Genomic DNA, 25,581 nt, shown 5'->3' with positions numbered 1-25,581 from the left:
CATTAAACAAATTCCTTCCTACCAGGGCCCATTTACTACACCTCGGTGTAGAGAGGCAAATGTAGATAAATGCTCAAAATCATGAATTAAAGATCCAAGTTTAGAATAAGATATTGAACCATGGCGGAATTAAATTGATTGGGAAAAAGTGATAAAAATGTACCTACATATTACCATTTGTAAGATTTGAAATCATTCCATGAAAAAAAAAAACGAAACTAGATAACGAATTAATTTGATCAAGCCAACTTGAATAGAATGTCAGGCTTTCGTTCTGTGGAGAGCTTAGTACCATTGCACACATGTTGCTACAAATGAACTGAATACTGATGGTGATAACATTGCAATCTTCAGATATCTAGTTCACGGCTTTCTGTGTGCGGAACACAAAATAACCTACAACTAGTGATTTTAATAGAAAAGGAGAAAAATAGACATTTGGTTTGGTAGAGATTTTTTTGCCTGATTGCTAAGAAACCACAGGACCGACAGCTTAAGGTCCTCTCAGAGGGACCTGATGAGGATTTATGCCTTACCAAAGGGCACTAGCGCACCAAGTGGGAATCAAACCCGGGCACCGGAATCTGAAACCCTTGCTCTACCGACTGAGCCATTGTGCCTCCATCCCTACAGAAGCTCTATGATATTCACATTTAATATTCATCATCAATGTAAACACTATGCATCAAGAAAGATTTTTAAAAACAATTTTTTTTAATACATACCTGTTGGTGGAGTTCCCTGAGATGACTTGAAATGACCAGTCAGTGTATTTGTGTCAAAGTGAATGATTTCTGACATCAGGCCCATCGATGGTGAGTAGCCTCCGATGACGATAAGGGTTCTATCGTCAACCATGGTCATTGTATGCCCTGCTATCTCTAGGTCATCTATGGGGTTCTGAAAGAAGCAAAATCAATGGGAAATCTTGGTTTATTCTCAGATTTTTACACGAGCCAATCGTGGGTACTAAATCCCGATGACAAAAATGTCTATCGTAACTGTATGGCATGCTATAAATATATTTCTTGGTCATCTACATGTAATAAGGGCCTGAAAACAAATTAACAAAAACAAACTGGAAAAGTCATTGGTAAATTTCAGTGTGTTCAGTCTATAGAGGATATGCATATTGTTGAGTGGCACGTTTCATGAAATGGTCTTTCACCGACAGATCTGTATGCTAGTGGTATTTTCACTTCATAAAACTCAGAACAAATGACTTCCTCTTACCAATGATATGTTCAATTAGTTACTTATTTATTTCCTTTAATTTTAAAAGGGTAGCCCCATCAACAATCACAGTTTCTAGGGTGGAGTGTTTAATGAAACTTGGAATCAATCGCGCAAGTCAATGTTTGGTCCTGACAGTAATCCTAAGTCTTGTGACTAATTTAAAATTTGTAATCACTGGTGTGCTTGTTGTACCAAGGATTGATTTGCTTTAGCTAAAATTGATCCATTCCCTGTAAATTTGCAAGTGACATTTGCAATTGATTAAAAATAAATTGTTGCAATACTGCCATAGGGAAAAATAGAAAATATCATTATGTACTTGATCTGAAAAAGAACAAAGGATGGGAGGATATTGAAGAATGGAAAATGAAAACAACCAAGTAAGAATGACAACATGTCAACATTAAAAGAAACTATTCCTCTTACCACTATATCAGACCATGTGTGTTGTGTCAGTGAAAACATCCACCAGTCACTCATGACCTCGCTATCAGACAGCCCTCCACTGACGATCATCTTATCAGGGGCTACGTACGTAGCTGCATGGTAGTTACGGGCAGAGGGCGCCAGAGCGTTTGCTGTTGAATGGTGCGTCCACTGGGATGATGATGGGTCGTAGCTAATGACGTAGAAATTAAACAGTAAAAAAATGATTGTAAAAAGGTTAAATGATTCTTTTCTTCTGATTATTGCATATTTTTTAAATATAAAATGGCTGAAATAGACCAGCCACATGTTACTCGAGGACCCTTAAGAAAACATGAGTATTCCTCCTCAATACATGCCCTCTACCAACATTCTATCTATGACTTATATTTCATTTCTAATCAGGGCCCTGTCTTAAAAAGAGTTACAATTGATCCAATCAATCGTAATGCTATGGAAATCCATCAGTATCATAATTTTTTTTCTACAAAAAGCTTGCACAATGTCCTCTGTATGCAAAGACAAACAGTGAATTTTCAAAAATACGATGAATGCATGAATATCAATCATAGCTAGAAAATATTTTGAACGAACATGTATAATAGATGTTGACGTTGCTGGCCGTCCATAGTTACAATTGATTGGATCAATTGTAACTGTTTGTAAGACTGGGCCCTGATCACCATGAAACAAACATAAGTAATATATGAAATGTTTGCACAAAGAAATTACACAAGCACAAATAGGTATTTTGGGAAAGATTTTCTTAATGTTTTTCTAAAATGAAAAAAAAAATTGAAGTTGTCTCCGGCTCCTGGTGACATGACAGTATAATGAACGAGCAGGGTGAATTCACTTTCTTTAATACCATGTGTCAGAATTTTCAAAATAAAGTTAATTTTATGTTTTGCAAGTGTACAGATTTTGTATAATTTCAGAGGCATGTAAACTTCTGGCCCAAATTAAATATATCATACCTCCAGACATCATTCAAGCGTTGATTATCCTGGGAGTAACCTCCAAACAGCCAGAACTTGCCATCCCCGTCCGCAACCATGGTGTGACCCATACGACTGGTCGGACCAACGTTAGAGTTAGAGCTCAGCCGATTGGCGTCGTAGAGAAGAGACCACACTGCTTTCGAATCAGACTTTGAGGGCGTTGTAACGATATCACACGCAGCACCGCTGTAGCCCTCGTTGCATATGCAAAGGAGTAGATGCTGGAAGGAATATAGAGAATGCATTTATGTAGGACAGCTTGAGGTATGATGATTGGTGTTGAACTTGACTTCTTATTGACAAAACTGGCTGTGGTGTTTTAGCTACATTTTGTCCACTGAAAGAATTTATAGATTCACAGTCATATTCAAATTCCATAGACAAATTTGCATAATTTATTCATATAAAAATTGATTTAGGAAAAGTCTAGTTATGCAAACACACAGAATACATCATTTTCTTTCATCGTGCAAATTTCTGTTGTGTATGATCTGCAGCCAAGATCTTGGGGGACATAATGCCCCCACCCCGTACTGAAATACCAAGGGACTATAAAGAGTTTTAGGGTTACCACAGAGGAAGGCCCACTGCTGGTAGATCAGATGAATATAAACCATTCAAGCTACTCACATCATTACACATGCCACGCCCCTCAAGCAACCCACAGTCGTCAGGGCATATCTCCTCCTCGCAGTCATCGCCGGTAAACCCCGCCCTGCATTCGCACACCTGATCGTCCTCCACTTCATCCTCGTCTTCGTTGGCACAGTGCCAGTTACCGTCGCAATCCTCCTGGCAGGTGCGGACGTCGTAGACCGCGGTGAAGCCCTGCGTCGGCGATGTCGCACTGACGTTGGCTTGGAAGGCAATTGTCATTACACCTGCGAAGTAGTAAATGGAATTCAAGTTTGATTATTTTTCATTGTGCATGTACACGCATTAATGGTAATGTATCTATGCATTCACCATCCACCACAATGAAACGTCTGGCTCAGTGGATTAGTCTCTGGACTTTGAAACAGAGGATCGCAGGTTCAAATCCCAGCCATGGCGTAATTTCCTTCAGCAAGGCATTCATCCACAGTGTGCTGCACTCGACTCAGGTGAGGTAAATGGGAACCAACCGGCAGGAAGTAATTCCTCAAAAAGCTGTGTGCACCTGAATAGGTAGCTTAGCTTAACCGGGTACTAATAATAGCAGGGCCCGCTGGGAGAACAGTTTTCTGAACTGAAGTGGCTACCCTGGGTAAATATACCATTATTATTATTATCAAAACTTTCTTGAGCAAAAGCACATTTGGTAGACCGGTGGTGTTGCAAGGTCCTGTCTTACAAAGAGTTACGATTGATTTGATCAATCTGAACTATATTGGAAATCCATTATTGTCATAATTTTTCCTCCCAGAAATTTGCAGTGTCCCTTGTAAAAAAAAGAGGATGCACTCTAAAATATCAAGGCAATGATGAATGTAATAGCATACACCATATCAAGAAAACATTTTGAACAAACATGTAGTCTAGATGTTGGCATTGCTGGCTTTCCATAATTGTGGGTGATCGGATCAATCGCAAATCTTTTTCAGACGGGACCCAGGTGTCCTAGTATCCTGTAGTAATGCATCTATTCAGCCCCTCTCATGGGACCTCGAGAGAATATGAAACACTTTGATAACAACTATAAAAGGCAAGATTTTAATAGGGATAAGATATACCAACAAAAGGACCATTTTGAATATTGGTGAGGAGTTTGTTTCAGAGGGAGGGTGCAATAACAGCAAAATGCACAATCACCATATCAGGTCTGAATTTGCATTGAATAAAATAGATGCGTGGGTATACAATTTGTAGCTGGCCAAGTTTTGCAAGGTTCAAGAATACATCATTTAAACTCTTACAGTCTGTTTCTTTTAACATTGTACTGTATTGAAATCTACATATTAATTTCAGGTGAATTATCAAGTATTTTGTGCAGGGAGGTCGCATGTAATGTTACATACCTGAATATGCAGTTGTTTTGATGTCTGAGCTGGACGAGTGACCACAGTAAGCCCCAATCTCTTGACTTTCCATAGATACACCAAAGTTTTCCCACAGATGTTGAGGGATGCCATCGTAGACATGAACGTAATCTCTCTGGAAGGGACGAGAAAACACAGAAATGAAATCATCTTCAACTACTCTTGCTAAAGTAGAGATATCTACATATGGTTTAATATCCTCTTCTACTGGTCATACATAGTGTTACGTTTGCACCAGACTGTAGGTGCCCTAACCCTGTCTTGTTCTTAACTTTACTCACTAAACACTCTACACCAAGGGTATTGACTGTAAGTGTTATGGCACCAGGAGAGCTGAGTGCCCCAGAAACTTGGTCCGCAATTCTGAAGATGCCTCATCTCCCTTGTTCTTATTGACTATGCTTACCCCACACTATACATCGAGGGTATCTACTGTAATTGTTATGGCTCTACGGGAGCTAGGTGCCCAAGACGCATGGACTAGACCGTTGAAGGTGCCCCCATTCCTGATCTTATTGACTATACTCACCCCACACTCTACATCCAGGGTATCTACTGTAAGTTTAATGGCTCCAGGAGAGCTGAGTGCCACAGAAACTTGGAACAAGACTGTTAAAGATACCATCACCCCCTTGTTCTTATTGACTATACTCACCCCACACTCTACATCCAGGGTGTCTACTGTAAGTGTTATGGCTCCAGGAGAGCTGAGTGCTCCAGAAGCTTGGACCAGACTGTCGAAGGTAGTCAGGACCCACAGACAGTATCCATGGTTGGGATCCTGCACACCAAGACCCTCAAAAGAACCTAGTCTTGAAGAATGAACGTTGGTCATTATGGATCGCCCATTGCACTTCTGGTAGCATTTCCCTCCATTCCTGACAAGATAAAAAAAAATAAAAATGTTTAAAACATAAAACAATGATTACCACCATCATCAGCAGCAGCAGTAAACGCACCGTCATCATCACCATCGACGTCATCATCACCATCATTACCATCATCATTAAAATCATCATCATGATAGTGTACCAAAGTGATGATGTCACAAAATCTGTTTTAGCATTTCAGCATATTTTATACCATAATTTGGTTGAGCATGATTTAAAAAACCTGAAATATTAGGAACTAGGCCAATGATACATTGAATTCAATGGGGCTAATAATGTATTCACAAGGTCATATCTTGGGGCCCCTTAGATCGATTCCTACCAAATTTGGGTTGTGGTGCTTTTATATCATGCTCAACCAGAATATGGTATCAAAAACGTTGACATGCAAAGAGTGAAAATTCACATCACACTTCGGTACTCTATTATACACAATCACACTTACTGTGGTTCCCCGAAGAAGCCTTCTTCACACGTCTCACAGTGGTCTCCCAGTGTGTTACCAGTACAGTAGCAGACACCTGTCGTTCCATCGCAGTTTCCCAAAGAAGCATTCCCATGACCATGGCAATCACACTCCACGCAGCCAGTGGGTGAAGTAGCATCGCCATAGCTACCTGGTAAACAATACTGGCAGTGGGAGCCGGTAGACCATTCTGTACGAGGGATGATATGGTATGATTGTTTAGAAGAAATCGATATCAGTATCTCATTTCAAACAAACTAAGGATACTAATGCAAAACATTGTGTACATTGTGAGTGCCTGCTCTCACTGCACAAAAATCGTTGTGTTCCATAATATCCCGCTGCCTGCATTTACTTTTCAAAGGAATCAAAAGCAATTCATGAAGCACTTCCGATACGGAGTACTTGATCTGATCTATATGTAAGTGCATAAAAAGATAGCAAAAAGACTTCCCAATATTTGAAAATAACTGTTGGTATTAAGAGATCATTTCAAAACTAAGATTTCTATAATTTTAGGATAAGGCCATTTTCTTTTAAGGCATATTTAATCATTATAATAATGCATGTGATTTATAAAGCGCCAAATCCACTCTGTAGAGTGCTCAGGGCGCATACAAGAAATTAAGAAGTAAAAAGAAAGGTTTTAAGAATATTTTTGAAAGATTCAACAGAGATACAACATATTTCTATATTACAGTCCTGATGGGAAAAAAGAAATAATAAAAAAGGGCACAAAATCTCCAAGACTGTAAGAGGAGTAACAAGGTCAACTAATAGGGAATCTTAGGCAAGTGCCTTAGTGACATTTGAATAATTGAAGCCATCATCTCGGATACAAGGTATCTATAAACTGGTACATTACCTTGACATTGGTCGCACAGTCCCACCCCATTGACACAGGTGCTGTGATTGTTGCATCCGCAGCTTACGTTGCAGCTGACCCCAGTCCAGCCAAGGTCACAGATACACTCAAAGTCTGGTGAACCACTGCAGTAGCCAAACTCACATGTATGGAAGCATCTAGGTGTTGGGAAAGAGAGACATAGATTAATTGCAAGCATCTCAATACCAACGTAACTTTCTAGATTGTAGTTGTATTAACATTATTTCTATTTCATGTTTTATTTGTAGATTTATTTACACAGAGTAGTACTAAAAGTATAGGACGGTAGCATTTGTATAGTGTAAGTAGTAATTGTGGTCATGGTGGTATCAGAAGTTGTCATAGTAGTAGACTAGTAGTTGTAGTAGTTTTAGCAGCAGCAGGAGTAGTAGTAGTAGTAGTAGTAGTAGTAGCAGTAGTAGCAGCAGCAGCAGCAGTAGTATTAGTAGTAGTAGTAGTAGTAGCAGTAGCAGTAGTAAGAGTAAACAGCAGCAGTAGTAGTAAAAGTTGTAGAAGTAGTAGTAGTACTACTACTACTACTACTGCGATTGATACAATACTGCAACCCCTATTACTAACAAGTGGAATGCCTCTGGCCGTCTCACCTGCATCACGCGGTTCAATATAGCAGCAGTGCTGACTTTGAAAACTACTCTAACTCGCACAAGATGTTCAGTGATACATGGTTACTCTTATGTCCACTTTTTATGAACTAGACCAATAAACTTACAGAGATATGATGGTTATTCAACACAAAACCTCAACATGGCCAAAGTTCATTGACCTTACATGACCTTTGACCTTGATCATGTGACCTGAAACTCGCACAGGATGTTCAGTGATACTTGATTACTCTTATGTACAAGTTTCATGAATCAGATCCATAAAATTTTAAAGTTATGATGGTAATTCAACAGATACACCCAATTCGGTCAAAGTTCATTGACCTTTGACCTTGGTCATGTGACCTGAAATGCGCACAGGATGTTCAGTGATACTTGATTACTCTAATGTCCAAGTTTAACGAACTAGACCAATAAACTTTCAAAGTTATGATGGTAATTCAACAGATACCCCCCATTCGGCCAAAGTTCATTGACCCTAAATGACCTTTGACCTTAATCATAAGACCTGAAACTTGCACAAAATGTTCAGTGATGCTTGATTACTATTATGTCCAAGTTTCATGAATCAGATCCATAAATATTCAGAGTTATGATGGGAATTCAACAGATACCCCCAATTCGGCCAAAGTTCATTGACCCTAAATGACCTTTGACCTTGGTCATGTGACGTGAAACTCATGCAGGATGTTCAGTGATACTTGATTAACCTTATGGCCAAGTTTCATGAACTAGGTCCATATACTTTCTAAGTTATGATGTCATTTCAAAAACTTAACCTCAGGTTAAGATTTGATGTTGACGCCGCCGCCGCCGCCGTCGGAAAAGCGGCGCCTATAGTCTCACTCTGCTATGCAGGTGAGACAAAAACTACATTATCTATTATTCTGTGTAATACTTACATGCTATCACAGACTTTCCCCCATCTTCTTTGAAAGCATATTACTTTTATTGTTACATATACAATCAAATCATTATTTTTTTCATTTTACTTTACTAAAAATATATATGTAACACTCACACACCATTACATAATATCCATACACCTTCAAATCTAATTCATGATTCATGTACTGCTGACTCATTCATTACACTTAAAAATATCACTCTTCTTGAGGTATTTTGTGCAGTACTCACGTGCTATTACATGAGATCCTTCCATCCCCTTTGAATCCATAATTACATCTGCAATCGAATCCCTCATACGTATTGATACAGGTAGCATTAGCATGGCAATCATGTCGGTCCAGTCGACATTCGTCAACATCGGGACATTGTTCGTACGACCAGTCAGCTGGCGATTGAATGGAGGTCTCGTGGGCTTCAGACACAGAGGCTGAGCAGTTCATAGTGGAGTAGGGGCCGTTAAAATCCCCAGACTGACAACTGCAAGAGAAAAGTTAGATGGTATGCACATTTATGCAATATGGGATTAACTGAATATATTGACCACTGTATTTAATTAGCTATCAAGTTATTCAAGTTAATTCGGAGTTCATAGGAAAACTATATACTGTCTAACTTGCAGTAGAGTCCACCTGTTAGTAAAGACCACAAAGAATTTTCAAAATTGAAATGATATTTTATGATTTTCAGACACAGACTATAGATCATAGTGGAAAAGGAATGGTGGAATAGGGACCATTGAAATTAAAATGTTCATAGTAATATAAACTGAAAATGATTTATGAATCTGGGAGAATTTATAATACATGTACGTGTTGTCAGTGATTTTCACCAACTAATTTGTTCTTAGCCAATCATATGCGAGGATTCATAGTAGATTGTAAAATCTGTCTGCAAAAATCACTGACAAAACTATTCATGAAACAGTCCCCTGAAGGGAGGTATAAGAATTTGTGAGGTAACTTACACTCCAATGTCTGGATCGTTTGTATTTCCACACCAACCACACTGGAAGGTATCCAGACAGTCAGCACAATTCTGATGAGCAGAACAAGATGGACAGTAAGAGTCTTCCCTAAAGAACAAAGAACAAATATACTTGTAAATGAACGCGATAGTGAAGGGGAAAGGCATGACGGAAGAACAGCGATAGCTCGGTCTTTAGTGCAGGAACTTTCAGTTTTGGATTCCAGAAACCTGGGTTTGATTCACACGAGGTGCACTTGTGCAGGTTTTTGTCCTCATTACCAGGTCATTCAGAGATGACATCAAGCCAAAGGAAAGGACCTGAGCCTTAAGTCTTCTGGGACGGTATTCTGAAAATCGTGTTAACTTTCGTGTTAAATATCATGTTTTCTCTCTGATTTAACAACCCCCCCTAACATACCCCAAATCGGTATTCTGAAAACCGTGATGTCTGCGTGTTATCTTCAGCTCCTCAAACTCTGCATCTATTTTCTCCTATCAATGCGCTGTTAGTAAGAAATGCACGTTGTGTTTAAAAACGGGATGCAGTGTCACAATTGTAGACAGCACACCATACACCCGCCGCAGTATACACACACTAGCTTACACTTGTTCGACAACCTGCCTACTGGCATCAGAAGGACGCAGACGCTATTACCGTGACGACGAAAGCTGACGAAATGTCCAAACGAAAGCCGATTAAATGACGAGAAAACTTCACCGATCACGAGAGGGACATACTCGTGGATGGAGTGATGGAAAGAAAAGCCATCATAAAAAAAACCAAGAGCAAACGTTACACATGCAATCACACTGATAGCATAGCAAAACATCGCAGGAGCGGTCATCTTTGCATCAGGGATCAAAAGATCTGTAGAAGATGTCCAAGAGAAATTGGAACAGTTCAAGTGTAAAGTCAAGAAAGAGCACACGAGACGAAAGAAGGTGAATGCTACAGGATTACGGTGACGACGAAAGCTGACGAAATTCCCAAACCAAAGCCGATTAAACGACGAGAAAAGTTCACCGATCACGAGAGGGACATACTCGTAGATGAAGAGATGGAAAGTAAAGCCATTTAAAAAACCCTCGAAGCAAACTATACATTGGGGTGGATACTTTCAGGCCTGCGTTAACCTCAACAACAACCATCGATGACAATCCAGAGGGCACGTTGGAAATCCTTGCTGGGTTAGCAACTGGTCTTGAGAAAGTGCCATGCGGTAAGCCATTTTGTTTTTGTTTCGCATTGCCTTAAATAAATCTGAAAATGTTGGTGTCTACCTCGTCCTCGTCACAAATTCTCCATAATAATGATGCAAAAGATTTTAGATTCTAAAATGTAACAAACTTCTTGTCTAGCTTTAGCAAGTATAGTGGTCAATATTCATATCGTATTAGCTGAGGGCCAAGGCATCTAGGCCTATAGGAGTCCCAAAACTTGATATTTTACACATTACACATCTGAAAAATAGGAAACTTTCCATTTTAAGAGGAAATTGAAAGAAAATCTTTCATTTGAGAGTCAAAGAGAAGATGCAACTGATATATGGCTGGTTTAGCCTGGATACTGACCATGTTTTTTTCATCATACCTGCCAGATATCTATTTTACATAATATGATTGAAGTTTTTTTGATATGTCCTTTCTTCTTTTACTAATTTGTCTTTTCCCTCTTCCTTTCATTTTCCTCTGTGTCGTTATTGTTGTTGCTGTTTTTTGTTCTTCTACTTGTTCTTTTTCTTCCTTATAATATCCTGTTTCTTCCGTAATTCTTAATAATAATCAGCTTTAAAATATCGCTCAATACATCTTCCTTCATTTTCTCCTCCTCCTCTTCTTTCTCCTTCATTCTTCTTTTTTCCTCCTTCTCCTCCTGGTGTGTGGTATAGAGTGTCTGTGCTTTTTTTCACTGTGATCATTATTTTATTATTTTTTTATCCTGTATAAACATGTTGAATAATAATAATAATCACTGGCATCATTTGGACCCATTACTACTATATGAATGTCATAATCAACATCACCGCCACTATCATCATCAAAATCAAAACTATGAACATTGCAATCCCTGTCATCCTTGATGCTATCATAATAATTAGTAACTATGATTATATTGAATTTATCACCATCACCATTATCATCACAATCAACTTCATATCAAAATTTATATCAACATCATTATCATTCATCACCATTGCTTTTTTTTCCATTTTTTTCTCAATTAACACTTTATTCTACACGTAAGTTCACGACACCAAAGGCCACGTAACCAATATACAGGCAAATATAATGAGAATAATCTAAGAATAGATATTAGCAGTAATACTTACTGATCAAACCAGTGTGAACACTCCCCATGGATAAAGGAAGAGATGTACGTTGGAAAGTGTAAACAGGTCATCGTGTCGGCACACCATGCGCAGTTCTTGATATCAATACAACTCTTGCAGTCGGTGATCCTGTAAAAAAAAATGCAGCGATGATAATCATTCACTAGAATATGTTCCTCTAAAACTGTTGTCACCTTATGTGCAATGGAAAAAGACAGTATGTTGAGTTTGTGCCTATTTGCACTAATAATTCATATATTTCAGCAGTTGCCAACCTATGCGCAAGTAAAAAGATCAGTATGTTCAGTTTGAGGATATTCTCACAAATAAATCATAGAAACCTAAATTCATGATTGCAAATCAAGGGAAAGTCCCTAATTCAAGCATCATGGGGCGTTGTAAGAAAGCTGAGCTAAAATTGAATGCAAATCAGGTACAAATATGCATTTAATCAAAAGATTTGCACCTGATTTGGGGAGTATCACAAGATTTTAAATAGGGCACAAATGCCCCATAAGTGTTCATAGATTTGAAATTATTAATAACACTGCAAGTACTGTATGCAAATGGGAGACAACATATATGATGTGCTTGAGTCAAAACAACAAAAATAATTTCATACTAAATTATAATAAGAAAAGACTATTTTTTGTTTAAAAGAAGGAAAATGATACTCACTCCTGGCACTTTGGAGGACACTCTCCTGGATCCTTCAACGCGTGGTCAAAGCGCCCTCGCCTGGTACAGGATACATCAGCATTCATCCACTCACACAACGGATCCTGATATACATGTATACAACAAAACAATTTCAAGTCAATGCAATACAGACCTGGGCCAGGTATTAACACAAAGGTGAGTGATTAATTGCGAATATGAAAGAACAATTCTGATAGGTTCCTAGTCATTCTATTGAACAAAATGCTCATGCAACGATGGTGTTGATAGGCCGTTTCATTCAGCTGTTTGTAAACCACACATGACTTTGCCAATGACTGGTGATCCTGTCTTGTGCTAAAAAGTGAGACAACTGAATTTTTCTCTGTATTCATATAATGTGACAGCATTTCATTAAATCATAATAAAACTTATTATCATCAAAATGATTTTCATCATCATTACCACCATTGCTACCATTATCATCATCACCATCATTGTCGTCATCATAATTGTTTTAATTTGCCAATGTCTTTACTCAAATTGCCATAATTACCATTACATTTATCATCATCAGCACCACCACTATCACAATCACCATCATCATTTTCACTATCATCACCATCATCAACACCACCATCATCATCATATTTATTATCACCACCAAGACAAGCATCATCAACATCAATGTCACTTCTTAAACCATACTAGGATCTTCATGAAGCTGCAACTGTTTTTCAACAAACAAAACATTCAACTCACCGAAGTGCACAGGTCACAGCTCCAATGCTGGCTGCAGTTCCCACAATTATCCACATCCAAGACCAGATAGTGCTCGATGGGTCTTGAGGAAGTCCCGCAGCGGTCCATGGAAAGGGTTGGTCCATCCCGGAGCTCACACGTATCGCTCACAGGACACCAGCCACAGGCAGCATCGGTCAGACACCCTCGGCAGGTGGAGTAATTGGTGCAGGAGTCGGATTTGTATGGCTGGAGGTAGTCTGAGGTGAAGCTCTGTGGGAATAAACAATGAAATAATAATAATAAGAATTGTTTGACTTTTGTCTTCTTTTTAATGATTCTTCCAGGTTGATAAACAGTTCCATCACATTTGCTCCAGAGACAATTGCTACTCTATAAACTTCCACAGACACAAATGGCAAACTGCAACCATAGAATTCACACTATATTCTACCTTTAACCAAGGAGATATCACCTCTAGAGGTGATATCTCCTTGCTTTAACCCAACAAAAAAACCTACTGAAACCCACACCCTAACCCTATATCTTAAGGAAAAAATAAAGCCCGAAGCAATTGATGCAGGAGCAAATGTCACGTCACCTTGACAACTGCAGCTGACAAAGAAATAGTACATGTGGCTCACAGCAGGCACAGTTAACCCTAGTGACATAATAATAATAATAGGCATTTATATAGCGCCATCTATCTAGAAATATTCTATTCCGAGGCGAGTTACTATTATTATTACCCCGGCTTTAGCTCGAGCTGCCTTTCAGCGCTCATGCATTCAAGGAATTAATCCTGCCGGGTACCCATTCACCTCACCTGGGTCGAGTGCAGCACAACGTGGATAAATTTCTTGCTGAAGGAAATTACACCATGGCTGGGATTCGAACCCACGACCCTCTGTTTCAAAGTCAGAAGACTTATCCACTGGGCAACAACGCTCCACATAATACTGCAATACAGTACTAAACAGGGTTCATATTCACAGTGGTACATGGAGTACATTCACCATATAGGACATGCAAGAAAGCCGAGGGAAGAATGATAAGACAACCTTGATCATACATGCCAAACGTACATTTCCAACGTGATGAAAAACAACAAATCAATGTTAAATAATGCTACATGGGCACTTTTCGTTAAAAGAGACCTACTCCCACAGATAATGACTGATGTCATATCCATATCTCACTTTTTCAAGGTATATAAATTGTACATTAGAATATCTGTTCATTGTTGGTATATAATACAAAAAGTGAAACTGACTCGTATTGTCTGCTTTTTAGCATACATATCTTGTTCATATTAGTGATCTCAATAGCCAACAGTTTTGTGGAATGACCTTCAACAACAAGGACCCTGTTGCATAAAAGTTACTATTAGGGCAACTTTGCTGTCCATTGGTAACTTCCCTGAAATCCTTGATTCTGATAGGCTGATTAGCATTGTTACCATGACAGTAACCATTGGATGGTAAAGTTACTACAATAGGAAATTCTATACAATCGGGCCCAGATATCCTTTTCACCGGTTATTGACAATAACGGGGATATTTAAATAAGGTTTGGCAACCCTGTTCACTCTGAACTCACATGGTGGGTGAGACCACTAGGAACGTAACCATTCCAGTGAAGTTCCATCGCAGAGCTGGAGTATTGCATGTTTGAAGTGATCTGTTTTCTCTCCTCCATCATAGTATAGTACTTGGTCCCGGGGCTGGTGTCGGGGAAGATAGGATCGGTGGTAGGAGTACGCTTGGCCAGGATGGGTGACTCGTTTGTACTGCTAAGAGCTCTTTCAGCTACCTTCACCTGAGAGTGAGTAATAGGACAATGTACATTGTTATGATAATAATAGGAATTCACAAAGCACCACCTATCTAACTTGGTCCCTGGGCTAGTGTCAGGGAAGATAGGATCGGTGGTAGGAGTACGCTTCGCCAGGATGGGTGACTTGTTTGTACTGCTTTAATAGGGATCTTTCAGCTACCTTCACCTGAGAGTGAGTAATAAACAATGAACATTGTAATGACAATAACAATTAACATTCATATAAAGATGAATATGCCTAAGTCAACTGATTGATTGTTAATTTCTTGTAGATGCTATCAATACATGTTTGTAATACAAGCAACAAATAGTTGTTGTAAAAGGGTGTTATATGCTTCTTTTGGACCAAAAACTATGAGCAACAAGAAAAATTTAAACTCCATGATTACAATAACAAGTGTTAGCATATTCTGGACTGAAAAAGTGATGTTTTTGCTGCTATTCTACTTATGGAAGGTCAACTTATCAAGAATGTACTGATATGCCATCCATTTAGTAATTTACTATTCCAAGGTGAACTATTATCATTACCATGGTATGTTCATACTGCCGCTTCTTCAGTTGTGCTCAAGAGCTTCCACGGAATTAATCCTAACTATGAGTTAAATTTTCATTCATGTTACTGCATGAATCTTCTCTTACTTTGTTGGTCATTTCAATTGTTGAAAAAAAATGAACTGATTTTGAGAGAAGCACTCACTGCATTCGAAGGGTTTTCATCCGTGCTCATGGTCAGAGTAGCCTCGGCCCTGGTGGCCTTGATCCAGACCGATGGTGACGTTGCACCCTGAGGGTAGAGGAATCCCTTGAAGACCACTGTGTAGTACCCACCAGCACTCACCTCTGAGGACTGTAAGACAGGGTAGTAGCTGACTGTCTGTTGGGTAGTTGTTATTATGGACACCTAGGCGAGAGAAAAGGGGAGATCATCAGCTAATGCCAGACTGTCAAAGGATAAGGTCAAGGACTAACTACTTAAAGGCAAAAGCCAAGAACTAGGTGTTAGAGAACAAGGACAAGGCCAAGACCGTGATATTGTCCTTGAGGTGAGAAAAGATGGGAGACCATCAGCTAATGCAAGACTGTCAAAGGACAAGGTCAAGGACTAACTGCTTGAAGGCGAAAGCCAAGCACTAGATGTTAGCGAAAAAGGACAAGGCCAAGCCCACGTAATTGTCCTTGAGAAACTGGAGATCATCATCTGTGTAGGGTGCCTTGAGACACCTCAAGACAAAGATTCAGAGTCAAATATTTTGTCTCTGTGTAATGTGGTCTCGGACTCTGTCTCTCAAGGGCAAGGCTCTTGTCCTAAAGGCTAAAACACTGTAGACAATGAAAAAAGAGCTTGAGTTTGTTGAGTTGATCTCAATGCTTTCATTCAGTCACTTTGGAATTACAAGGTAGCCAGAAGTTGACGAACGTACATGTAGATACCTAATTTGTCTGAAGAAATTGATGAAGTAAACGTTGTTGAGGTGCTGATCCATAAATGCACTGAAAAAGAACAACAATATTTACATGCATAAGAATCCACAACATACTTGAGAAAGAGTGTAAGTATTTCCTACCTGATCTGGATAAGATAAGTTCTGCGGATGGGTGTATCTCATCATGGTTATACCAGGAGGAAAGTCAGCGGTCTTACACTGGTCAAAGCTTGCAATGAAGGTTGATGAAGGGCCCCACCATGCCCCAGAATCACCGGCAGATGGATCACACGTACCGGATGGAGCTGAAAGGTTGAACAACAGGAAAAATGACAAATAAGAATAATAATAATCGTTAGAGGGTAATCATTTGTCTCGCAATCTACTATGGTCAACAAGGAAATTTGTGATCACTCCCCCAAAAAGTGTTCACTGGCTTTCTAGGAAATTCGTGATCACTCTCGCAAAAAGTGTTCACTAGCTTACAAGTTCACGAGCTTTCGAGTGCCGCTGCAACTCTTTATCAAGTGACGAAAGTTCACTTTTTGCGAGAGTGATCACGAATTTCCTAGAAAGCCAGTGAACACTTTTTGGGGGAGTGATCACAAATTTCCTTGTTGACCATAGTAGATTGCGAGACAAATGATTACCCTCTAGCGATTATTTCAATCCGCAATAATGAACCTATGTAGTAAAAATAATAATGCTCCACTTTTATATCTATCGCTAATTACATCACAATATCTCAAAATGCTAAGAAAATATATTATTACCCTATTCATTACATTCTGGTTTCTATAAATGTATGTACTATCTTTATAACTTGTAAAGTATTCCAACAAGAGGTTTCAAACTCAATTGCTGGGCATTCCTTTATAAGAAATATTCTGCGGCACATTTTAACAAAACCATGCAAAAAAGGTGGACTGCAAAAGCTGTTCTTTCAGGATGAAATGTAAATTTCTGACCCATGTTATAATGCTTAAATCAGCAAAATACTTTAATGAACAATGACAAAGAATGACTGTTATTGAAGTACATATAGTATACTAGTATATTAAAAAGGAAAATTTGCTAAAAATGACCTGACATAAACATAACAAAAACATCATACCATAAAAAACAAACAGTGCAATGTAATGATGTCAAACTAGAGCACTCTTTTAATTAACATTTTATGAGCACCATAGTATTCATAATTCTCAACACTCCTAAATTTACAATATTATCATTTTCATAACTTACCCGATAGAGAGTAACAGGCGCGATCCTGCACACACCAGCCACACTGCTCGTTGACATGGGTGACCTCGGGGTCAAAGGTCGCTGTCTGGGCTCCCTGACCCCACAGCATACAAGCCTCACATGTGATCAAAGCACTGCATATGCCAGGGCACTCGGGTTGAAGCAGTGTGCCTGAACAAGACTGTAAAATCAAAAGTGAAATAATAAGTATAATCCTCAAAAAATCAATAGAAAAGTTTCTTCCCTAAAACTTTTTGGTGATTTTTTTATGCTACAGCAACCTCTGTCAGTATGATCTATCCACACCAAAGTCACTATGTCTGGTGTATATGACAGTCTGGTGTATGTATCTATATACATATTACCCTCCACTGACTGGTAAACACAAACATTTTACACTAGATCAAACCATTATGGCATATTTTTCTACACCTGGCCCGACTGTGATGGTGTATTTTTCATGTCTACACCCATCCTAGTCTGGTATATTTAGGGGGGAGGGGATTCCTACACCTTTACCCAATGCTTTTTTTTTCTACATTTGACCCAAGATTATATGAAGAATTTTCTACAGCTGACCATCATGTCTCACTGGCTGGTGTTTCTTTCTACATCTGACCCACAACAGTCTGGTGTATTTCTTAACACAATACAAACCACTGTTTGGTGTACTATCTACACTACACCAAACACTCTAGTGTTATGTATGACTTACCTGACTATCAGAGAAGCCAAGACAGGTGCTAGACTGAGGACACCAACCACACGCTGGATCAAGGGTGCAATTATTCTCACTGAAACAAGATGAACGATGAAACAATATAATTTTTGTTATAATGGGCAGTAATAGGAGTTGCAAGGACTTGAAACAACCATTATCCAAACTTTCAGCTTTTGTTGCTTTTTCCCCCCTTTTTTTCCCCCCAAAAAAGCTGATTTGTAAATGAAGATTGCAAGGTGGCTGTAACCCTGTGATCCCTTATATACAATTTTCATAACCATGGAGTATCACAAGGTTGGGTGGTTGTATCACAACAATCAAAAATTTTGCGCAGGAGTTGATTTCGGGTTCACATATCTGAACAAACATGTATCATTTTTTTTTTCTGTAAAAAAAAAATTAAAACCTTATTGTTTTGCTATTTGAGTCTAGAGGCATGGATCATCCAAATATGAATTTATTCATGCATTAATAGTAGAAACTACCATTTGTAACCATCTTTTCTTAAAACTAAAATCCAATCAAATTAGCCATGCTAAAGCCAATGTTGTACAAAAACATCATTATAAGCAGGGCCTGCAGGGAGTACAGGAAATGAAGTGAATACCCTTTTGAAATATATTCTTGTTGTTATTATCATTGTTATTGATGATGTGGAAGAGGTTCATTGTCGTGGAGGATTGAGTAGAAGAAATAACCAGCTGTCTCACGATGTACTACGTTTGCTACATCGTGAGACAGCTGGTTATTTCTTCTACTCATTGTTATTTTCATTGCTGTTATTGAGAGAGTTGAAACTGTCATGCTTACCTTTTATGAGAGTCACATGGATTCAAACTTTGGTTTGCTGTTGCGGGGTTGATAGAGACGGTGCCCGGCATCTTGACGGCGAAGACATCGCTCTGAGTGACTCCGTTGAATCCACCGATGACGACGAGTGTTGTTTGGTCTCGTACAACTGCACTATGGGCAAATCGTCCCTTTGTGACAGTGTGAGGATTGTATGGTCCAGGTTCTATGATATATTAATAAAGGTATGGAGAAGGATAGTATTACCTTTGTGATGATTCCAAGTTGCAATATGCATAGTGATAATGATATCTAATAAGGGACAGGAGGCTTTAGGCTACAGTAATTCAGTTAACCTTTTTCTATCCCTGGCGCTCCAATGGTTGATGTTTCTTATTTTGTATTGTTTGTACTGAAATACATTGTTCTTCCTTAAAATTTCTTTGCCGAATAATAATAATAACAGAAACAAAATGATAGTTAACAATAAAGAGGGGAAGAAAGAAAACAAAAATGAAAAGTTAAAGATAGCAAAGAAATAGTAACTAGTAAATCATTGACCCTGAATACCTTTGAAACTATAGAAAATCCTGACCCCTAATACCTCACCTCTGTAACTGATGAATAAATTGACCCCTATTTCACTAGCTGTATGGACTCACCTTGAAAGTATCTAGCCATCTCAACTTCAAATAATTTATCATGGTCACCATTACCTCCCTTTACCTAGTCAATCATTGACCCAGGTATGTAACTAGTCAATTATTGACCCCTCTGTGACTACCCATAAAAGCTCACCTTGAAAGTCTCTAGTCATCTCATTGAATGATATCCATTTATGACATCCCAGGTGATACAGTTCTATGCCATCTTCAATGCATTTTTCATGGTCACCATAATACAAAACTAGTCAATCACTGACCCATTTAATACATCTGTAATGAGTCAATTATCAACTCCTCTATGACTATCTACAGAAGGCCACCTTGAAACGCTCCAGTCATTTCACTGAATGATGTATACGCGATAAAGTCATTTAGTGACCCTTAAAAATGACTCTGTAACTAGTCAATCATTGACCCCTCTATGACTAACTACAGGAGCTCACCTTGAAAGTCTCTGGCCATCTCACTGAATGATATTAATTTATGGCATCCCAGGTGATACAGTTTTATCTCATCTTCAAAGCATTTTTTAATGGTCCCCACAATACAAAACTAGTCAATCATTGACCCCTTTATGACTAGTTATAGGAGCTCACCTTGAAAGTCTCCGGCCATCTCACTGAATGATATCCATTTATGACATCCCAGGTGATACAGTTCTATCCCATCTTCAAAGCATTTCTCATGATCGCCATAATCCTCTACCACCACGAAACCACCGGTGTTTGAGAGATGGTGATGGACGTTTCCTCCTGAAATAAACATACCAAAAATGTCTCGATTAAAGGCATAGATCTGTTAATAATTCAATTCAATTCAATTGATTTTTCAGCATTAACATACGCAATATAATATAAACAGTTAAAATATGACACATCAACTAGTAACAGAAATAAAGTACGTATACCAAGAGGGTAGCAACCAAAAAGGAATCAACCTCATCTACAGCCGACCCAAATTGAGATAATTAAATGTTATAAAAAAAATATCTTGAGATGTAAGGTTCAAATTGTAATGTACCAATGTCTGTGATATGTTGTAAAAATGAAACACTGAAAAATTGCATCTGAAATTCACTAGTCATTCACAGAGTGAAAATGTAGAGACCAGGGGAGCGTTTCATCAATATTTTCATCCGACAAGTTATCAGATCTGACATCTTTCCATGATTTTGATTGGCTTAGAGGCACTGTTCCTATGGTAACTGTCGGATAAAATGGGACTTGTCGGATAAAACGTCCGACAAGTCCTTTCATGAAACGCCCTCCAGGGGAGCGTTTCATCAATACTTGCCTCCGACAAGTTGTCAGATCTGACATCTTTCCATGAATTTGATTGGCTGAGAGGCACTGTTCCTATGGTAACTGTCGGATAAAATGGGACTTGTCGGAAAAAACGTCCGACAAGTCCTTTCATGAAACGCCCTCCAGGGGAGCGTTTCATCAATATTTTCATCCGACAAGTTGTCAGATCTGGCATCTTTCCATGAATTTGATTGGCTGAGAGGCACTGTTCCTATGGTAACTGTCGGATAAAATTGGACTAGTCGGATAAAACTTCCGACAAGTTCTTTCATGAAACGCCCTCCAGGGGAGCGTTTCATCAATATTTTCATCCGACAAGTTGTCAGATCTGACATCTTTCCATGATTTTGATTGGCTGAGAGGCACTGTTCCTATGGTAATTGTCGGATAAAATGGGACTTGTCGGATAAAACGTCCGACAAGTCCTTTCATGAAACGCCCCCCAGAAAAATCAGCCCAATTTCATTCCATATACATGTGATATCATTATTATCCCAAGAAGACCAATTAAATCATTATTTTTCAGTCAAAGATATATTGAAAGTGTTTGGATTATTTGTTTTTGTTCCTTTTTTTCTTTTTTTTTCTATGAACAATACGTATTACAACACACATTAAAGTTATTTTTACCAAGACCTTGGTACTGTTTTAATACTTCTTTGAAGGGCTGTTTCACAATCGCAGATAGAAACCCTGATCTATATCAAAATCCTGATCACACTCGGATCAGGAGAGTGATCACTTGAAATGAGGGGTAGCAATGTGGGATGGAGTACAACTTGGTATCTATTCAGGAGTAAAACTTGGTATCTATTCAATCGGCAAGAAATTTGAACACATACATAATTTCTTGCCGACTTTTCTGACCAGGGTCGCGTAACACAAAGGTTAGCGATTAATCACACGCTTGATTTTCACGATTGATTGTATATTGTAGTCTATGCAATCTATTGTAATGAAATATTCTCTGATGATTGCAAGGCTTTGTGTTAAGTGGATATCCTGTCCTGTTCATCATAAAAGCTATAAAAATGAAGGGTAATACAATGACCTTTTCTCGTTACATTAATAGAGAAGAGTGTATGGCTTCTTACCGTATACCACCATGTAATTGCCTATGATGTTTGCTGTGTGGTAAGACCGAGCTCTTACACTGCCAGACGAGGCCAGCTTGGTCCAGTAGCGATCCTCAAACTGAAAGGCATACACAGTGTTGATCCTACTACTCACTAGTGTATTGTGCCTGTGAATGAAAATATAGGACGATGTTCACTATAAACAAGTAGTATACAAATAAAGAACATTTATGAGTGCAATGGACAGAATACTTCATGAGGTTAAAGACGAAATGATCCATTCAATGAGGCTATGTCTCATTGCATGAAAAACATTCATTACTATATTTGGTTTATATGACACCTAAAAATAGATCCTTGTCATTGTCGTATTGTAGTCTTACTTCATAATATTTATGAATTGAAAATCTATTTCATTATCCAAACTACTGTAAAATTGGGTAAACTCAAAAGAAATTTATCTCCATAAACCATTATGAATCACTCTCTTTTAATACTTACGTTTGAAGTGATTTGAGTCCATCTTAGACAAATAATAGACTTCAACAATCTCAAGATAAACACTTGCAAAATCTCATAGTCCTACTTCATTACATGTTTTTGTTACTAAATCTATTTTGTTATCCATACTGTAATTTAACTTAATAAACATAAGTTGACCCTTTTTTTAATAAATACTCACGTTTGAGGTGATTTGAGTCCACCAAAGATGATGATAGACTTGGTATCTGGTGATATACGCCGAGTCATCCTGTAATCTTGTCTCAATACATTATCAATCTATCTCAATGTCCATAGTTCTGTAATTCGGCTAAACTCAAGGTAATTTATCTTGATAAACCATTTGAATAAAAAAGAAATAATACTCACGTTTGAGGTGATTTTAGTCCACCAAAGACGATAATAGACTTGGTATCATAGTGATATACACTTGAGTGATCTCGTAGTCTGACTTCTCTTTCAAGCCCACCACGAGGAGTGATCTCTTCCCATCCCTGAAGCAACTGAAGATCATACTTGTAGATTGTTCCTAAGAAGGTCCCGTCTTCACTGGCACCTGAAAATACAATCACATCATTGCAGTATAGTAGTGTTTATAATATGATATATAGAAGGAATCTTGCTATAGGATTGTTTATAAATCAATGATTTGATTAAGTGTAGTGTCCCCCATCAATCTTTACTCGCTTTGGTAAAGCGGTTGTGTTTTGCTGATCACTTTAGCCCATGGAGTATGAGGAATGGCTTTGAGTATGCACAAAAGAAGAGGTCATTGCCACTCAACTTTAATATTTGTCTATCTTTCTCTGCCACATGCAGTGACATCACCATTACCTTGCTTGCACAAAATCTAGATACAATTATTCCTACCGGTAGGCCACTCAAAGTATAACTCTTCACCAAAATAAACGCACCATGCCCATCGATTGAGCCGTTTCATTTTTTCATCAAATTAAATGTAACGACAGTAAAATTCCTTTGTGAAGTAATTATCTTGCTTGAGCCAAGTTCGCATGAAGGCTACCAGTTATTAACCCTAAAAAGACTGGGGGGGGGCTGATTCAGCCCCCCCTCGACATTTTTCGCGATAAATCCGCCGCGCGAAATTTTTTGACCGCGTCGGTCGCTGACTTTTTACTTTCAAGTCTCGCGCAACTTTTGAGACCAAAATCGTGACCCCCGGGTACGCGGTTTTAAAAATTACGCAACATTTCGTAAGTGCATGCAGACCCAAAATTACTCAAAAACGTGAATGTGTGTACAAATCCAATGCAAATAGTGTTCCTACCCAATAATCACAAGTGGTCAATTCCAGCCAAATGTTGCATTTTTCCATTTTCAAAAATTTCTTTTCTGAGCAATTTTGTTTATACTGTTTATAAGTATACAGTTTAAGGTTTACAAAAACACACTTATATTTGCTATACCCTCATTAATTCATAAAATATGCAATGTGCACTCTGTTGCATTTTAGTACTAAGATTTCATAGAAAGTGTACAACTTTCACCCATCCCTGGCTCCTGGCAAGCAAAGGGTGCTGATGAAAAATTCCACTGTCCATGTGACCTCCAAGCAATAATTTACCATTAGCTGTATTGTTTTACACGCTGCAGTGAAACTGTGAGGCACAAAATACATTTCAAGGTGTGTATGTTTGATGTCCCATAAGTCACAATTTTGAGCATTAAGTTTCCCTCATATGCTGCCATAGACTCCTGCAGACAAGTATTGGACTTTTTTATCTACCATAGTACATGCTTGCACCAACAAATCAAGCTGCATCTGTATTGGACTTGAAATAGCTATACTGGGGGGACATACATTTAAGTCCCATAAGTCACATGTCCCATAAGTCACATATACATGTACAGTCCGTAAACCATGCCACCTTAAAGCTGTCCATGACAGCAAAGAGAGAGACAATAATGCTTAAAAAGCTGGAGAACAGTATGCTGACTGTCAGATTAAACAGTCTGAATGTCATAGGCAGTGCATTGAACAGAAAAAAAGTTTGCAATGTGTGCCCAGTCCAGAAAGAAGGAGAAAACTGAATATGATCGCTAAAATGCAAAGCTGAGTGCAGGTAAATTGGGTTTGTTTCACCCTAGCTTTTATTCATTTTTTAGGTCCAGATCACTCTCTTGGTTTTCTTCTCCCCTTGGAGTATGCATCCACTGTTTTACATATGATGTGAACTTGGTATACATGTAGTTCCATGGAAACTATTAAAACCTATGTCAATGTCCCATCAGTCACAAATTTTGTAGTTGAGCGACCCTCTGGATCCTGTCAAAATAAGAGCACCAGTCCTCAGATGCATTTAAGGCTACCATGAGCAGAGCTATTAAAGCCCCTGTAAATGCCAAAAAAATTGTTCAGAAGCTTGCAATCCAGTTTTCTAAGAATCATTCCTGCTGCCTGTTAATAGAAAGAAACATGCGCATTTAAGGAGGACCGAAGTGTGATGTCACAATGTCATGAACATCGAATCGGCCGGTTCTAAACCTAGTCGCAGCTGCATGATCGTCTTACACATTTGTGTTTGCAAAAATGGTGATGTGTTGTCCCTGGTTGTTACCATCATTCTGAGAGTCGTAAAAGGGCACTGGTTCATAAAGCTTTTCGTAACTTAAGAGCGACTTTAAGAACGACCGATGATCCTTGTGGTAAATGTCATCATAAATTGGCAATGTTTTAGCATATAAGAAAGGATCACTAGTCATTCTTAAAGTTGCTCCTAACTTACAACAGCTTTATGAAACGGCCCCAGGTTATTTTGTTTAGAACCAGGCTGCCATCACACCATGACAACTGACATCATCACTTTGGTACTCTATAAATGATGATGTCCTTACAGACATTCAGAA

General features: G+C 38.6%; 1 protein-coding gene across 1 annotated transcript in view; it reads right to left on the bottom strand.

Annotated features, from left to right (window-relative positions):
- Positions 1-25,581, bottom strand: part of LOC121420279 (multiple epidermal growth factor-like domains protein 8) — an 85,595-nt gene that overhangs the window by 28,002 nt on the left and 32,012 nt on the right. Inside the window, exons 7-28 of the mRNA XM_041614854.1 lie at positions 23,083-23,269; positions 22,231-22,379; positions 20,429-20,584; positions 19,189-19,393; positions 18,373-18,451; positions 17,658-17,838; positions 16,554-16,717; positions 15,686-15,889; positions 14,749-14,967; positions 13,171-13,422; positions 12,430-12,533; positions 11,752-11,880; positions 9,420-9,527; positions 8,684-8,932; positions 6,903-7,060; positions 6,017-6,227; positions 5,337-5,559; positions 4,661-4,796; positions 3,294-3,544; positions 2,640-2,884; positions 1,663-1,855; positions 726-900 (exon numbers count right to left, since the gene is read on the bottom strand). Of these exons, the coding sequence (XP_041470788.1) occupies positions 726-900; positions 1,663-1,855; positions 2,640-2,884; positions 3,294-3,544; positions 4,661-4,796; positions 5,337-5,559; positions 6,017-6,227; positions 6,903-7,060; positions 8,684-8,932; positions 9,420-9,527; positions 11,752-11,880; positions 12,430-12,533; positions 13,171-13,422; positions 14,749-14,967; positions 15,686-15,889; positions 16,554-16,717; positions 17,658-17,838; positions 18,373-18,451; positions 19,189-19,393; positions 20,429-20,584; positions 22,231-22,379; positions 23,083-23,269 (3,978 nt within the window). The remainder of the gene's footprint in view (positions 1-725; positions 901-1,662; positions 1,856-2,639; positions 2,885-3,293; positions 3,545-4,660; positions 4,797-5,336; positions 5,560-6,016; positions 6,228-6,902; positions 7,061-8,683; positions 8,933-9,419; positions 9,528-11,751; positions 11,881-12,429; positions 12,534-13,170; positions 13,423-14,748; positions 14,968-15,685; positions 15,890-16,553; positions 16,718-17,657; positions 17,839-18,372; positions 18,452-19,188; positions 19,394-20,428; positions 20,585-22,230; positions 22,380-23,082; positions 23,270-25,581) is intronic.

Source organism: Lytechinus variegatus, chromosome 8, assembly GCF_018143015.1.
Source record: "Lytechinus variegatus isolate NC3 chromosome 8, Lvar_3.0, whole genome shotgun sequence".
In the NCBI taxonomy this organism is placed as follows: Eukaryota; Metazoa; Echinodermata; class Echinoidea; order Temnopleuroida; family Toxopneustidae; genus Lytechinus; species Lytechinus variegatus.
Note: the sequence above shows the minus strand (reverse complement) of the source record. Positions and strands in the feature narration are given on the sequence as shown.